Source organism: Simochromis diagramma, unplaced genomic scaffold, assembly GCF_900408965.1.
Source record: "Simochromis diagramma unplaced genomic scaffold, fSimDia1.1 OVJJ01000798.1, whole genome shotgun sequence".
Taxonomy (NCBI): domain Eukaryota; kingdom Metazoa; phylum Chordata; class Actinopteri; order Cichliformes; family Cichlidae; genus Simochromis; species Simochromis diagramma.
Genome location: NW_024386736.1, coordinates 1,040,101 through 1,055,115, shown reverse-complemented (window position 1 = coordinate 1,055,115; position 15,015 = coordinate 1,040,101). Strand labels below are relative to the sequence as shown.

At 37.8% G+C, this 15,015-nt stretch overlaps 1 protein-coding gene across 1 annotated transcript in view; it reads right to left on the bottom strand.

The window, feature by feature from the left end:
- The window catches only part of LOC120744484, a 60,926-nt gene extending 50,224 nt beyond the window's left edge, over window positions 1-10,702 (bottom strand). Inside the window, exons 1-14 of the mRNA XM_040048964.1 lie at window positions 10,569-10,702; window positions 7,807-7,904; window positions 6,341-6,359; window positions 6,196-6,229; window positions 4,375-4,497; window positions 3,946-4,145; window positions 3,759-3,862; window positions 2,321-2,433; window positions 1,936-2,163; window positions 1,736-1,810; window positions 1,389-1,627; window positions 656-740; window positions 382-525; window positions 52-254 (exon numbers count right to left, since the gene is read on the bottom strand). Coding sequence (XP_039904898.1) covers window positions 52-254; window positions 382-525; window positions 656-740; window positions 1,389-1,627; window positions 1,736-1,810; window positions 1,936-2,163; window positions 2,321-2,433; window positions 3,759-3,862; window positions 3,946-4,145; window positions 4,375-4,497; window positions 6,196-6,229; window positions 6,341-6,359; window positions 7,807-7,858 — 1,619 coding nt within the window. The 5' untranslated portion in view covers window positions 7,859-7,904; window positions 10,569-10,702. The remainder of the gene's footprint in view (window positions 1-51; window positions 255-381; window positions 526-655; window positions 741-1,388; window positions 1,628-1,735; window positions 1,811-1,935; window positions 2,164-2,320; window positions 2,434-3,758; window positions 3,863-3,945; window positions 4,146-4,374; window positions 4,498-6,195; window positions 6,230-6,340; window positions 6,360-7,806; window positions 7,905-10,568) is intronic.
- Window positions 10,703-15,015: the final 4,313 nt, after the last annotated feature.

The window sequence follows — 15,015 nt, the reverse complement described above, 5'->3', positions numbered from 1 at the left end:
ACCAAACCACGTTCTCGTTAAATGAAAGAGAAATGAAAACGGTTGACTCACAGGGTTTGGTAAACGGGGCAAGAAAAGTTCTTGGTGCTGAGGCAGGAGAGGAGCTCTGGCTGTACGTCGGGCAGGAGGGGCAGCAGCTTGACCTTGAACCAGAGCTGGATGAAGGCTGGGTCCGTCAGGTGCTCCTGGGTCAGAGTTGCTGAGTTTGACTCGCTGAAGATCTGCTTAAACTCGGATTCCAACTGCGTGAAGTTCTACAGAGGATGAAGAACGAGGAAGCATTGATTTGCTGAAGCTGCAATGTGTGTAGTCAAAACACAAGCCTATGAAAGCAATGTTGTGAAGCTATAAGTCACCGTGGAGCTGTTGGACAGTACTCACTGCTGTGGAGAGCTCCTTGATCAGCAAGTTCAGACGATGAGTCAGCTCTAGAACCAGCTTCAAGACGACGCCTTCTGTCATGGTCAGGTTGTTACGAGCAGCGCAGTGCAAGACATGAGCCACGTTTGCCACCGCATCGGTCAGCTGACGGCACGGAAAGAAAAATCATCGGCACAGAAGTTAGAAACTTTTGACATTCAATTTTTTTTTATATGTCAGGAATTTAAGTGAAGAATTCAAAACATTCGAGTATCAAAGGTGAATAAAACCTCACCCCGCAAGGGCTCTTATCGAGGGTGATGCTACAGACATCCTGGATTTCAATCACCGTCATGTTGTCCATACTGTTGTCCAGACGGCTGCACAAAAGTAAAGAACACTCTTGAACACAAAAGACATAGTGATGCATCATCTTACAGCACAGCAACGTTCACACTGACCATGCTGGCAAACAGACACATTTTAAAAGGCGTTCTAGCACATGTGAAATTGACAAAAGTTCTTCAAAGAATGACAAGTACGAAGGTTCTACAAGGAACGGAAAACTGCAAATTGTAACATTGACTTAGTGAATTTCTTCTGACCTTGAGTGACTATGAGATGCTCTTATGTATATTTCTCCTCACATTTTGAAACCAGATAATTACTTAATTAGAAAAATAATCATTCCTAAATGGTGTTAAAGCCTCTGACTGCTAATTACTGTGGTATTTATTTAAAGATTTGTTTTAGTTGCAGACTGGCTTTCTAATACCATTTTCTCCACTCTTAGCTTAATTTCAGTCTGCACTAATACGTAAGAAGAAATTGAGCTTTTAAAAGCACAGCAAAGAGAATGGGGTCACTATACAGCATAGCAAACCAATAAAACAAGCTAAAACAGGCTTAACAGAGCGTTGCTGGATAGAGCTTTAGAGCTGCTGATGTGTCTACATCACTGATGTATTATTGATAGTTTTCCTATTTTCAATGGAAACCATTAATGTAAATGAGGAATGCCGACTTACAACACTTCGTGGAAAGCGAGCGTGATGTTTTCATGCATCAGGAGTTCTTCATCGGGCAAAAACCTCCGTAACAGCGGCTTCACAACGTAATGATACCAGTCTACTACATTTGTCACATCAAACTTAGGTCCCTCTGGGACCTCAGGTGCGCTTGGCTGGTATTTGCCAGCCAGCTCAGAAAGAGTCCAGTTGAGCAGGAACTGGGTCAAAGTGGTGCTTCTTATATTTGACGGATCTCTCTGGAAAAAACAGGTCAGGGGTCATTTTTTCTAACTGGCTGTAGAGCTGTTTAGACAGCTTAGAGAGTGGCAACACATGAGTGTGCGCGTGTGTTTGTGTTTGTGTACCTCACGTGTGAAGGACACAAAATTATGAACAAAGCTCCCGATGGGTTTGAAGGCTGACATGAATCCATTTACGACCTGGATGTGCAATGAAGCAGAGGCTGTTAAATTTTACTGAATTAAATTTTTTATGAATATTTTTTTCTAGAGATGAAAACATCTTCAATTATTTTTGCAGGTGGATGCACACTCTGTTACTGTACCTGTTGGAGGCCTGGCTGATGTGACAGCTGTACTGGATAGGAGGGTGGGTACCCAGGGGTTGTCCAGTTGGGGCCCCATCCAGGGCCAGCAGTGGGTGATGGGCCAGATTCCCCTGTTAGGAGGCTGTGGAAGACCAAGGCTAATGTGCCATTGTCTAAACTGGCAACATAAGGGCTCATGAGCAGCTCGGCCTTTTGTGCTGGAGACAACAAGTTAAGAACCTCCAGCTGTGAATGAAGAAAAAAAAGGAGTAAGAGAAGAAGAACAGGAAGAAGTGTGGAGCAGCGATATTTGTTGTGGTGGAGTTCTCTGTAGTGTCCAGATCGCCATAAAATCAGCTGTATAAAATTCATAAAATCTTAATTAAGGCTCAGTTTAACTCACTCCATTGAAGACCACATTGAGCTCTGAAAAGTCCTTCAAGCGGGCCATGACACTGAAGGCACCAAAGTTCTTCATCAGCCACTCCGCACTGCTCTCATCTGGCCTCACACAGCCTGCACACAGATCACACATTGACCGATTGTGTACATACTAGCAGTTAGCTCCAACATTTGAACAAACTGAAGCTTTAATTGTGAATTAATGAATTTCAGTCTGTCTGCAGACAAATGCAGATTGTCAAAGACAAAAACTGCAAACATATTTTAGTAAAACGTAGCACTTGATTGGTTCTGATGCTTTATTGTCTAACATGAGAACTTTGCTTCTTCTTTTAAATTTGATTTTATCCATTTTAAAAACCCCAAATAACTTAATTAAGAACAAAACACATTATTAGCCCTAGCTGCACTTTGACCCTGTCCTCTGTTGTTTAACTTCTGGACAATGATTTTCCTCTTTATCACAGAAGAATGCAATCCCCACCCCATTCCCTGCTCAGTGTTCCCTGTCGGGGGTTTTGTGTGTGTGACTGCTCCAAATCTAGTGAGTTTGGTGCCTCCTTTTTTTTGTTAAAGCCTTTAAACACTTTAAAAGCTATTTCTATTTGTTTTTTCTGTCTACAAATGTTGTATAATACCTCAAAACCCACCAAATAAAGACCTCAAGAAAGTAACACAAGTTGTTGCAAGAGGCTTATTTGGACGTTATTATGCAAACAGGCTTTTTGCATGAATGACATTTATAACATCGTTGGCACCTTCAGTTAGTGACAGCTGCTAATTTGGTACAGAAACATTCAAAACTTTTGAAAAAACCTATTTATTTGTTGTTTTGAACACATCCACACACCCTTTAGCAAACCTCAGTAAATGATTAGATGCTTAGCTGTGTGCTGTGCTGTCTCCATGCCAGTACAAGCAAAAAGCAACTTTGTTGCTTGTGAGAGAGTTGTTGAGGGTCACATGATAATGAGAGACACTTCTAGAAAAAAGTTGCAGGAAATACCATTGCATGCCTTTGAGTTGTAAATATGTAAATATTGAGATAATGTTAACATGTTTGATCTACAAAGACTGGCACTGTAACTTTCATGTAAAGGGCCACGGTGTGAGTGTCTGAAAGGCGATACAGATACATTTCACGGCACACGGTCATTTCCAAATCTGCTTGCAGTACTTTAATAGCTATTAGATAACACTTTGATAACCTGTGTAAGTACAATTTTGATAACACATGCACAATGCAGCGCTTAGGTCTATAGCAGCAGTTACGATAAATTAAGGTTTAGCTGGAATATGAACGTGAAACAGTTTCTATTTTTGACCTTAACTTGCAAAGAGTGATTAAATGCTAACCTCACAATACCGTGTGACATATTTGTACTGAAAGTAAAGTCTAGTTTATAGGAAGAAAAAGTTATTGGTATTAGACACGTTACCATCAACTGTTGCCGAAGACAGGAACGGGTACATAAAGAATGTGTAGATCCACTTTTGCCTGACTGGATCCATCTCAGAATAGTGTTGACTGAGCTCCTCCACTCTGCGAGGAGACGTGGGATGTTGGATTATTATACTAAAATCTCAAAATTACAGAAATAAAGATGAGGACAATAAGAGGCATACACAGTCTGGTAGGTGGAGCAGCTGAAGTTCCTGGTGCTGAGACAGGACAAGAACTGCTTGGTGATGGATTTCAGGAGCGGTTTCATGTTGACCTCCAACCACATCCTGACCAGATCTTGATTTTGTAGAGCGTCTGCAGTCAAGTCTAATTCCAGAGCGCCCTCCACACTCAAAATTGGTCCTCTAGTCATGCTTGATTTCTGTGGCAACAGTGATAGAGAGGCTTTATACTCACATGTTTCACCAATAAGCTACTCAGCATTCATCTGCTTACATGAAACCTACTGTCAACAGGATTTATAAGTTAGTGACCAACAAATAATGTCAGTGTTGTGACAGAATAAAAAAAACAAACTTAGTCCATCCCTGACTGGTCATACTGGAATTTGTAACATCTGTTCTTCTGCTGAATGCTTGTTGAAGTCATACCATAAACGTGTACACATCCATTGTGGCTTCAAGAATTCCTTTCAGCTTTCGCATTTCATCTGCTCCCGTGTCTGTCGAAGGCAGGCCCACACACTGTAAGAAGTTCGAGGTGGCGTCTGGGACCTTGAAATTTATGACAAGTGGAAAAATTACTAACATGGAAACCAAAAAAAAAAAAAAAATTATTTCAATAACTAAAAAGCAAAAGCAATGAGATTAATTGTGCCTGATTGTCTGATTGTGATTTATTACATTGATTGCCTGGTTGCATGATTAATAATTCCTCTCATATAGTTGTACATATGAATACTTTACTGATCCCGCAAAGGAAATTGCTGTATTATGGCAGCAGCATAAAGAATAACAATAAAAACATCATTGTTTAAAACACCACAGCACCACACTGAAGGCCTTATTATGTGAAGTAACTGTTAAAATAAAAAATAATAAAATAAGACAATAAAAGTGATCTGAATTATTATAGCAAGATATATAAAGAGTTTGTTTTTAAATGTGACTATGTCAGACGTCCTGAAGTTACTGTTGTCATTTAGTTTTAACAACAGGTTCACACCATGGTTTACGTTTTCGGCTACCCACCACGTTCCTAAATGACGACCTCGGAAAAAGAGGAAATATGAGAACCGTCTGGACTGAACCTACACATGTTCGCTCTTTTTCTTCAAATCGCTTAGAAACACGCTATTTAACATCATTAAAGTCCTGGTTAAGGTCAGGAATAAGGTTATGGTCAGGGCTAGGGATAAGGTTAGGTTTAGGGCTGGAATACAGGGCTGGAACGTCTACTACCGCAGGAGCGTCATTGCACTGGATTCCAGCCATAACCCGCCGCGTACCATAAGAACGCCGAAGGTCTCCTTTCGCGTTCCTCAGGAACGCCGCGGGACGTGACAAAACGTCGACATGTTACGCCTCGGGAATGAGAACGCTCTGGATTTAGGTGTGCTGAATCTATGCTGATCGTTGTTATATACATATACACATATACACATATACAAATGCAGCACTTAGTTTGTTTCCAGTTGCCCAGGGGAGATTTTGTTCAGATGCATATCTTAGCGAACTTTGGGCTGACACTACAAATCGGAACAATATTATGCTATGCTGTGAGATTTATGCCACTTGAATTAATTTCTAAACTGTCTCCTGTTCTTATAATAAGGTAGGTGTTGTTAATTTAGCTGCTAGCTAGCTAAATTAATCTTTTTACAACATTTGCTTAATGCTCTTAAAACAGGATATGTCACAAAATAAAAGTTATTAAAGTAGAAGTGATTTAATTCAGAAATAAAATGTATTCATAGATAACACAGAAAAATATTTTCAATATTAAAGAAAAATCTTTAATATTGAAAATATTTGTCATGAAACATAATCTTTCATCTTCTTAACGTGATAAAGCATTTCGCCATACTCGCATCAAATACTGGGAAATCTATTGTTTGACATGTTTACCCATACCAGTGCACTACCCAGTGTTTTCACAGTCACTCTTCAAAAGTATTTAATCAAGCTCAGTGAAAAAAACGATGTGAACAGGTCATGAGTTGATCTTGATCTTTTTGGTATGCATTTTGGGCAGTTTGACAACTGTAGTCATAACAAGAATCTCATGATGGTACCTGTGATCTCACAACCACGCTAACGAAATAATATCCTAGCCATACTGACTGTTTGCATATATTCAAAGTCAGCTCAACATATGTTGCATGAAAAAATGTTTTAAAAGAATAGAAAGCAATAACAATATGACGTTTGTACTTGTAGCTTTGTGTTGTGTTGTGCTACAGTTACACTAACCTGTGTGCAGGCATCTTTTGTGCATACTCCATTACTGCACGATCCACCAATTACAGAAAAGAAAGATTATACAGGTTATTGCATTTAGAAGAGTGTAAAATTTACAAGTGTAAATATTATGTCTGTTTCTGTGTCCTGATCTTACCTCTGTGCACTGGATCCTGCTGTTGGGATAAGACAGAGTTGCATGTTAGAGCTGAATCCTACCAATGCATTTCCCCAAAACTTGTTTAAGCAGCAGAGTTTGGAAATTATTTAAGTCCTATTTTTAATGCAAAATTAGCCAGGAAATAGCATACCAAATGTTTAAACTCTTTTCTTGTTTTTTAAATTGCTGATTTAAAGGTTGTGTGGGGCTAATTAGTGACATGATTTAGTATGAATGATTTGGTTTGAATTTTTCAGAAGCATACAATCCACACCTCTCAGTTACAATTTTACACAAAGTCCCAGCTTGTTGTTTAATGAGGTTGTAGAAGGGCATCAAAAACCACCCGGATTTGTATATTTGTAATAGTAAAATGCTTTTTTTTTTCTCTCTCGAGTGTATATTATTAAAATGCTGATGCTAAAAAGAAGCTCCTATTCTATTCTAAGAGACTGGTTACAGACAAGTGTTGAAACTGTCAACAATACTGGCATCATATACGGGAGAAGACGTCACAAAATGAGCAAGAAGGTACACGTAGCTTTAAAATTGTGCTGCTGAAATAATATTTGGTCAAAATGTTTCTGGTTTTGTAATAACAACAATAATATTAATAATAATACTTTGGTTTCTGGACACCTTTCTAAAGCCCAAGGCCACCTTACAAAGCATAAAATATAAACAGTAAAAGGATAAAAACATTTTCTGTAAAACCAGTGGTAAGAATTGATTCTAAGAAATAACCTATTGTTATTTATCTGCTTAAGCCCCTTATTGTTGTCTAGAAACTACCTAAACACACCCATGAACTGCACCATTGTTGCACCATTTTGACTCATTTTCATTATTCATGGCTTAAATAAATACTGGTGTCATGAAAAACAAATATGTATAAATCCACAGCTGAAAGTAGTCCTCATCAAAAGCATCAAAAGCAAAGTTGACAGTTACGAGAAGTTCATGAGCCACCTGAACACGAGTGGGTTTTTAAAAAAAAGAAGTATTAATATTATCTTATAAATATTAATACGTTAATTTTAGATTATAGTATTTAAAGTGTATCATGTGTAAGTTTCTTAATCTACTGTCCAATGCAAAATGGCCATTGGTCTTATGTGAGTGTCAGCAAAGCACATCAGCTGAGTACTTTCCCTCCACACTCTGGCAAGATTTTAATCAACATTAACTGAACCTGAGCAAATAAAGCTTGTGTGGATGAATGCAGATTTATTGTTCTAGTGCGTATTTACAGCAGCAGAGTAATGTTTGTGGGGCTACAATAGTCATGTTCCTTATGATTCATAGGTCATGGGAATAAAGGAACATGAAAATATCTCAACAACATTTGTAATGATGTGATTTTATTGTCAGTTTAGGAGATTTTTCCCCCAATCATGCCACCGGTCTTTCCTTTTAATGAGCTGCTGATTCTTATACATTAAACACACAAAACTTCCTCTTACCAAAGGAGCTCCCCAGTAGGTAAACCAATAGGAACAGGTAGCAAGCTCTCATAATGCAACCAGTCTCATGAGATGTGAGGGCTTTGTGTTGAAAATCACTGGGGAGAGAAGAAGAGAAAGCAGCTGACACAGTCATCCAGGCATTACAGGAACTACAGGCATCACATAACTAACATGTGGATTAATGATCGGGATGTTAAAATAACTGGCACTCAGTACCAAAGTGCTATATATCACAAATGATCTTGGTCAGACATCATCAAATTAGGGGCGAACCGTTTGTGGCTCAAGCCATCTAAAGCTTTAAACATTATATAACCAATCTTTTTAGGCAAACAATGAAAAGTCAGTCTATTACTAACCTTTCACTCGAATGCCTGTGTGTTTAGTGGCTGAAAGGAATCAGGGAGTGGCTGTTACATGTCTTACATACAGCCACCTAAAGTAACCCTTAACAAAGTGACATTAAAGCATGATGGGAGAACTGAAGCATTAGTGGAAAGAATGCTGAAACCCTGCCTCACACGGCTTATAACAATGAAAACAAAGATAACCTTCACATAACCCTGCTCATAAACCACATTGCAAATTGTCATCACTAGTAGAGTGATTCCTTTAACAAACCTTCTAATTTTGACTTTTGTGGCAATTTCCTTCAGAAATGACCTAAAACTTTATCCAAATCTGCTGCTGCTGGTTTTCACAGAACTGTACGTTTGTTTGGGTACATGGAAATCACGCAATGCACCGATGACTTCATCGTTACACTTGGCCGTGGAAACCATTGTCACAATGTTAGGCACTTGCTTCTGTTCCTTGAGAAACATATAAAGAAGTTCAAACATTCTCGCACGCAATATTGAGAGTCATACTGGTATCTTGAAATGCTGCTCCTTTACACGTTAGTCACTCAGACCAAACATGTGCCTCCACCTACATGTCAATTCTTCTGTAAGGGGTTTGATATGGTGACCAAAAGCTTTATCAATATACATGTGATTACTTTATAAGGAGCAGCTTTGATCTGCATTTGGGAGGTTTGTTTGTTTCCACAAAGCGGCCACACACTCACAAAACATACAAAACCAACATGACTTATTGAGCTTTTTGAGTTTTTCCTCAACTGTTATTTTTCATTTTACAAGACTTTTGTAAATTTGAAGTTTCTTGTTCACTTTATTCCAATTTTCCTGTGACGTGATGATAAAACTTTCTGTTTGATTTGTACACCAGACATCCTTCCTGACTCCAAACTTCAGTTTTCTCAACCTTTCTATCTTTTTTACATTTTTTAAACACCATATTATATATTATATCATTGTGATTACAGCACTAGAACACTTGTGTGGCTTGGATTCATTACCATCAGCGCACACAAATTTGCGGGGCTGCCTGAAAAATGACTGCTCGATTTATTTCATATGTTTTGGGGGATTTTTGTTGTTGTTGTTGTCTTTATTTATTAATTAATTTTGACAGGAAAGCTGCGGGAAAGAACAGGGGAAGATAATCAGTAAAAGACCCATGTGCTAGAAATCAATTTTTTTTAAAAAAGAGGTCAAATTGGTTTTTTCTTATGCCACACATAATGACCATTTCTAATCCAGCAACAGTCAAAATATAATCATTTACTAAAAGAAGAGAAAAACCTATAATGTTATAGATAAATTGTGCAGTTCTTATCATACAAATATTTTACACATCGGCTCCCCCCAAAACTCTCGCCCTGTTTATGCCTTATCATATGTTGCAACAGCGAGAACAAATAATTATTTAAGGTTTAAATGTTTGCTCAGTATCAGTCCTCCTCCTCCTCGGCCCTTTGTACGCCTGTCGGATGAAAGACCAACACCACTGAGACACTTTGTGAATAATTTGCTATTTTCAAAGACAGAGATTAAGAGAAGAGGTGTGAACGTGTTGGAAAACTGTAGTTTAATGCTGGTTACACAGCATAGCCAAATTTGCAAACATTTCAGAATAAACACATGTAATATATATATAAAAAATGACATTTCAGAGTTCTTGTGTTTCTAAATGTTAGCTTGAGATATATAAAGCAAATAGTACTGCATTGTTACTGGCAGTCATCTGAACTGTCAGTTTATGGAGAATAAAATAGAGAATAAGAAAACGTGAAACAATAAAACAAGCCATCCTCGCTAAAGACGCCTTTTATGTTCGAGTAAAAATAAGTAAATATAAGAAGTACTTTATTTTTTATGCTTTACTTATAGACGTGTAATAACTTGTACCATTTGCTGTATGCACTTTAATATTTTCCTGCTTCTGTGTTTAAATATTTTTCAGTGTAGTATATTTTCTTATGAACAAGAGTAAAATATTTTGATCTCCTTTAGAAAGTCATATTTTTTATTGGTACCATTGTAAAGAGCACAGTGATGCCATTTGTTCGAGGATAACACACCAACCTGAAGACTCTTGGTTTAATAAGGTAGCTGTTATTCCCATGCATGCAATCCCCAAATAGCGCGTTGTCACTGGAGGTAAACCCTCGCAGGGCAAGAAAGACCAAATTATTATGAGCTGAAGGGATTTTCTGCTTTATCTGTGTCTGTTTGCTACTGAATAACAAGCCTACATGCAGCAGTGATTAAACATCTCTTGAATAGAAGTAGATCTATGAGTTAAGTCTGTGATAAGCTTTAAAATGAGCAATTTGTCCTTTTGATGGAGTTTCAGGGCTGAGTAGGAACTTAAAATGATATAACAGCAAATCAAATCAAAGCCAGATTTCTTACCAGATCACGTCTGTAGGTAGAGTTGTTCAGGTCTTGTAAATCGCCTCTGTTAAACACTGTCTTCTGACACTGGAGGCACCGGCGCACGAGTGAAGGGTGTGTTTCCTTGTGACTGTGACACCGGTGATGATGGCTGAATCCTACCTGTTGCTCAAGAGGGCTGGCCCTTTTTCTTTTTTTGTAGGAGTGTATCATATTGTAATCAGAGCTTTTATGTAGATGACGGCAAGGAATCTGCTGCTTTGTGTGTGAATGTGTGTATAAAGTGGAGCAAGAGACATACAGCATAAAGTTATTTCTGAATAGCAGGTTGCACTTCCACTTTGTTTTTTGGATTTCTTGGCAACTTGTTGTAGACACCAAAATAAAGGCTGACTTTTTTCCCAATGATGAAAAAGAGATTTTGTCAGTCTTCAGGCTTTCCTCTGTCATTTAGTAACTTTTGTCGTTCGCTCTGTAAAATCAACATATCTACAGTAAATGCTGCGTCCAATCATTTTGAAAACAAGTTATTTTGGGGTTTGAGAGGCTTCATTTGCCTGTTATCATAAACACGTACACAGCATGGCATGCACACGCAGATCCAGTTAAACTGGTTTGCTGCTCTGGCTGAAAAGAGAAATGAATACAGGTTTTACCAGAGGGAATCGATTCAGAAAAAATGGTGTCCGACGGGTACAGTGAGAACATAAGTCAGAGTTATTTCACAATATGAAAAAGGAGAAGAAATCCCGGCATGTCTCCATTACCTTTTGGCTCACTATAATCAAGCCATTTTCACACACGCAACGCAACCCTGAACTATTTTTGATGTCACGCACCAGGTTCTTATTACAACGTGATGTCCAGATGTACTAATTTAAGTCGCGCTGCCTCTAACTGCCAACACTTTTTACTCACCTGAACTAACATTAGTTCATTATTAAGGACATATGAGAACCTTTAGACAGCATCACAAATCTGTCCGCAGTTCATCTGTGAGTGACACACTCTTGAGCACTTCAAGAAAAACAATACTATCTCACACTCGCTGGTGTAAAACAAGTCTTATTGCTCCTCTTGAAGTTGACGGTTTGTTTATGCACATTGTTTGTTTTCAGTGTATCGTGTTACATCTCTCTAGCTACTTATGAAAAGAACATGGCTATTGATATTCATGGCTGTTTGGGAGGCATTGGGCTATCTATTTAATGAATCACAGTCAGATGTTAGGTTTAATTAACACATTGCTTTCAGGTCATGTTCAGCTCTCCTGTAAGTTTCTTTTTTTCTTCCCATTTAACTTTTCCACTTGTCATAAATTCGAAGGTCCCAGATGCTATCTTGAACTTGTTTTTCTTGAACACAACAGACACGTGCATCATTTATGGTATGAATTCAACAAGCTTTCTTCAGAAGACCAGTGAGGGATACAATGAGTTTTTCTGCTCCTTCTTTTTGTTTTGCCGTGTCACAACATGGATATTTTCCATCCCATGATATGCTAACTTACTGCTCTAAACATTAGGTTATATGTAACCATATGAATGCTGATTAGCTTTTTGGTGAAACACATGAATTCATGCTATAAAGCCTCTCCTTCACTGCTGCCACAGACGTCAAGCATGACTGTCGGGACAGTGTTGAGTGTGGAGGGAATTAGACTTGGCAGCAGTCCCTCTACAGCAGGGTGTCGAACTCCAGTCCTCGAGGGCCGGTGTCCTGAAGGTTTTACATATCACCCTGGGTCAACACACCTGAATCAAATGATTAGTTCATTACCAGATCTTGGAGAACTTCAAGACATGTTGAGGAGGTAATTTAGCCATTTAAATCAGCTGTATTGGATCAAGGACACATCTAAAACTGCAGGACACCGGCCCTTGAGGCCTGGAGTTTGAATGTTGGTATGTATGTACGGTCGGCAAGGTCTGTCATCTCGGTTGCGGGCAAAAGACCTGCAACTGACAAATAAAGGCTATCTCATCTCATCATCTCATCAAGATGTGGATGGAGGTCAACATGAAACCGCTGCTGAAATCCGTCACCAAGCACTTCTTGTCCTGTCTCAGCACCAGGAACTTCAGCTGCTCCACCTACCAGACTGTGTATGTCTCTTACTGTCTGCCCAAAGTGGATGTACACATTGTTTACCCGTTCCTGTCTTCGACAAGAGTTGCTGGTAAAGTGTCTTATATAAACAACTGTGACTTACTCTAAACTAGAATTGACTGTCAGTGTGAAACCTGTTATGTTGCACAATCCTCTGAGGTTAACATTGAATCACTTTTTGCTAGTTTTGGTCAAGACTGCGAGCAGTTTCATGTTGTAATTTAACCTAATTTGGTCCTAAATTTTGATGCTGCTGCTGCAGGTCCAACATCTGCATCTCAAAGTGCATCCATCCATGAATCATGACATTTGGTTGTGAGTACACAGATTAACCATGAGATGTGGGATTGTGCGTCTCTTAGGTGTGACTAAGAGATCTGTTGTTGACCTACATCACCTGAGTGATCCCTCGGCGTACGGCCTCATGATTACTCCCCAGCCGTTTCTCATCTGACTTACAGTGGTGTCCCCTGCTATCACTTTGTTTTGTTTGCTGGTTCACTTCCCAGTGTTCCCCGGCTCTCTGTACCCTTAAGTTTTTTGATTCATTTTTCATCTGCCAAGCTTCCCCTGTGGTCTCCAGCAAGGACTCAGAAACATTTGTATTTACCCCAATGTTTCCATATTCAAACCCATTATCAGTCTTGATGCTTGTTTTCTTTAAACATAACTTAACTGGTGTTTAGATGTTTTAGAAATTAAGATATTCCTCCTCAGAGAAGCAGAAGCGCTACTAAATAAACCATATTTCAAAATTATTATGATAATGGAATAGGCAACAAACAACAAGGGTCCACGAACTCAAGAGAAATATTTATAAATATCACTGTTACGTCACAAAGAGTCACTTCAGGTTAAATGATTTCACTGTGTGCTCAGTGTGGTCACCACGAGCTGGAAGGAGAGCAAATAAAATTGTATTGCGAAAGTTTTGGCTCATGTAACAGTACATGAGTATTTGCTGAATGAATTAACAAAAAGTTTAATTTACTATTATTATTATTATTATTATTATTATTATTATTATTATTATTATTATTATTATTATTATTATTATATTTCAGTATTTGTATATAACAATACTTATAACAATATAACAAACTGTATATAGGAAATGAGAGAAGGGTTTATTATATCAGCCACCCTTGAAGGTAATAGGATAGGGAGGACATGTGGCATATTTTCTAATTAATATAATGTTGCATGGAGCCTGTAAATATCTCTATAGTTTTTTGTTGTTGTCTTTTTTAATCTTTTGCAAAGAAAAAAAAGTGTTGGCATATGACAGAGGTGTAAACATAAGGCTCTGGACTGCAACTTAAGAAAATACCAGCAAATAGGAAAATGTTGCAAAAACACACAAAACACAAAGAAAGACAATAATGTGGCAGCTGTGAAGAACTGCCCTCAGGCACGCTTGAAAGAACTGAGCATTTATCTGTGTTGTGGGGAAGAAAAAGATGCAGGTAATGTGTGTTTTAACTGCATGGTTCATTTAAAACTGTATATACATGTTTGGTATTAACCTTTACTGTTAGTTCACTGTCCTATGACTGCTCCCTCACAATATTGTCTCACCCAAATCATGTCACAGTTATGTTTTGTGAGTTTTCTTTTTTTGTATGTGTGCTTTTGTGGTGTTTTATTTTCTCTTTCTGATGTATTTTATGTGCTTCTGCAACTTTTTAAGTTGCAGTGCATTTGACCTTTCAGAATCGCCCAGAAAACACTTCAATCTGACCCAGACGACAGCTTTGGAAAATGTAAAGGCGGGAATCAATTTTACACATTCACATATATTTTCATAATCTTTACAGCTTGTCCTGATAAAGGAATCCCTTACAGCCATTCATATTACACCAGAAGTAAAGTTATACAGTAGATTTAATTAAATGTGTGCTATACAAAAACAAATAAATAAACAAAATAAATAAATAAATAAATGACAGAAACGTTCCTGTTTTTTCATTATCTAATATAGATAGATTTTTGTTTTCATTTTTTTTTATTTATTTTTATTATTATTTCCTAACAATATATCCACAGTAAAATAAATAAATGTGTAAATAAAGTAGGACATTTTCTGGTGATTAACAAAAACGACGACAATGACTTACCAGAACTTTTTCTCTGATTTTACATGTTTATTTCATACAATTTAATTGTGCTGACAGAATTATTTTATTTATTTATTTTATTCATTACATTGGATTTTTTTTTTTTTTTTTTTAGCAATTAGAAAAACTCATTTGAAATTGGACTTTTTTTCTTATGTTGAGAAAAAAATATAAGTAAGGCTTCTTCACACTGACAGAAAGGGTATTTTCACTGGTCGGGCCAAGTTAATATTAAAGTA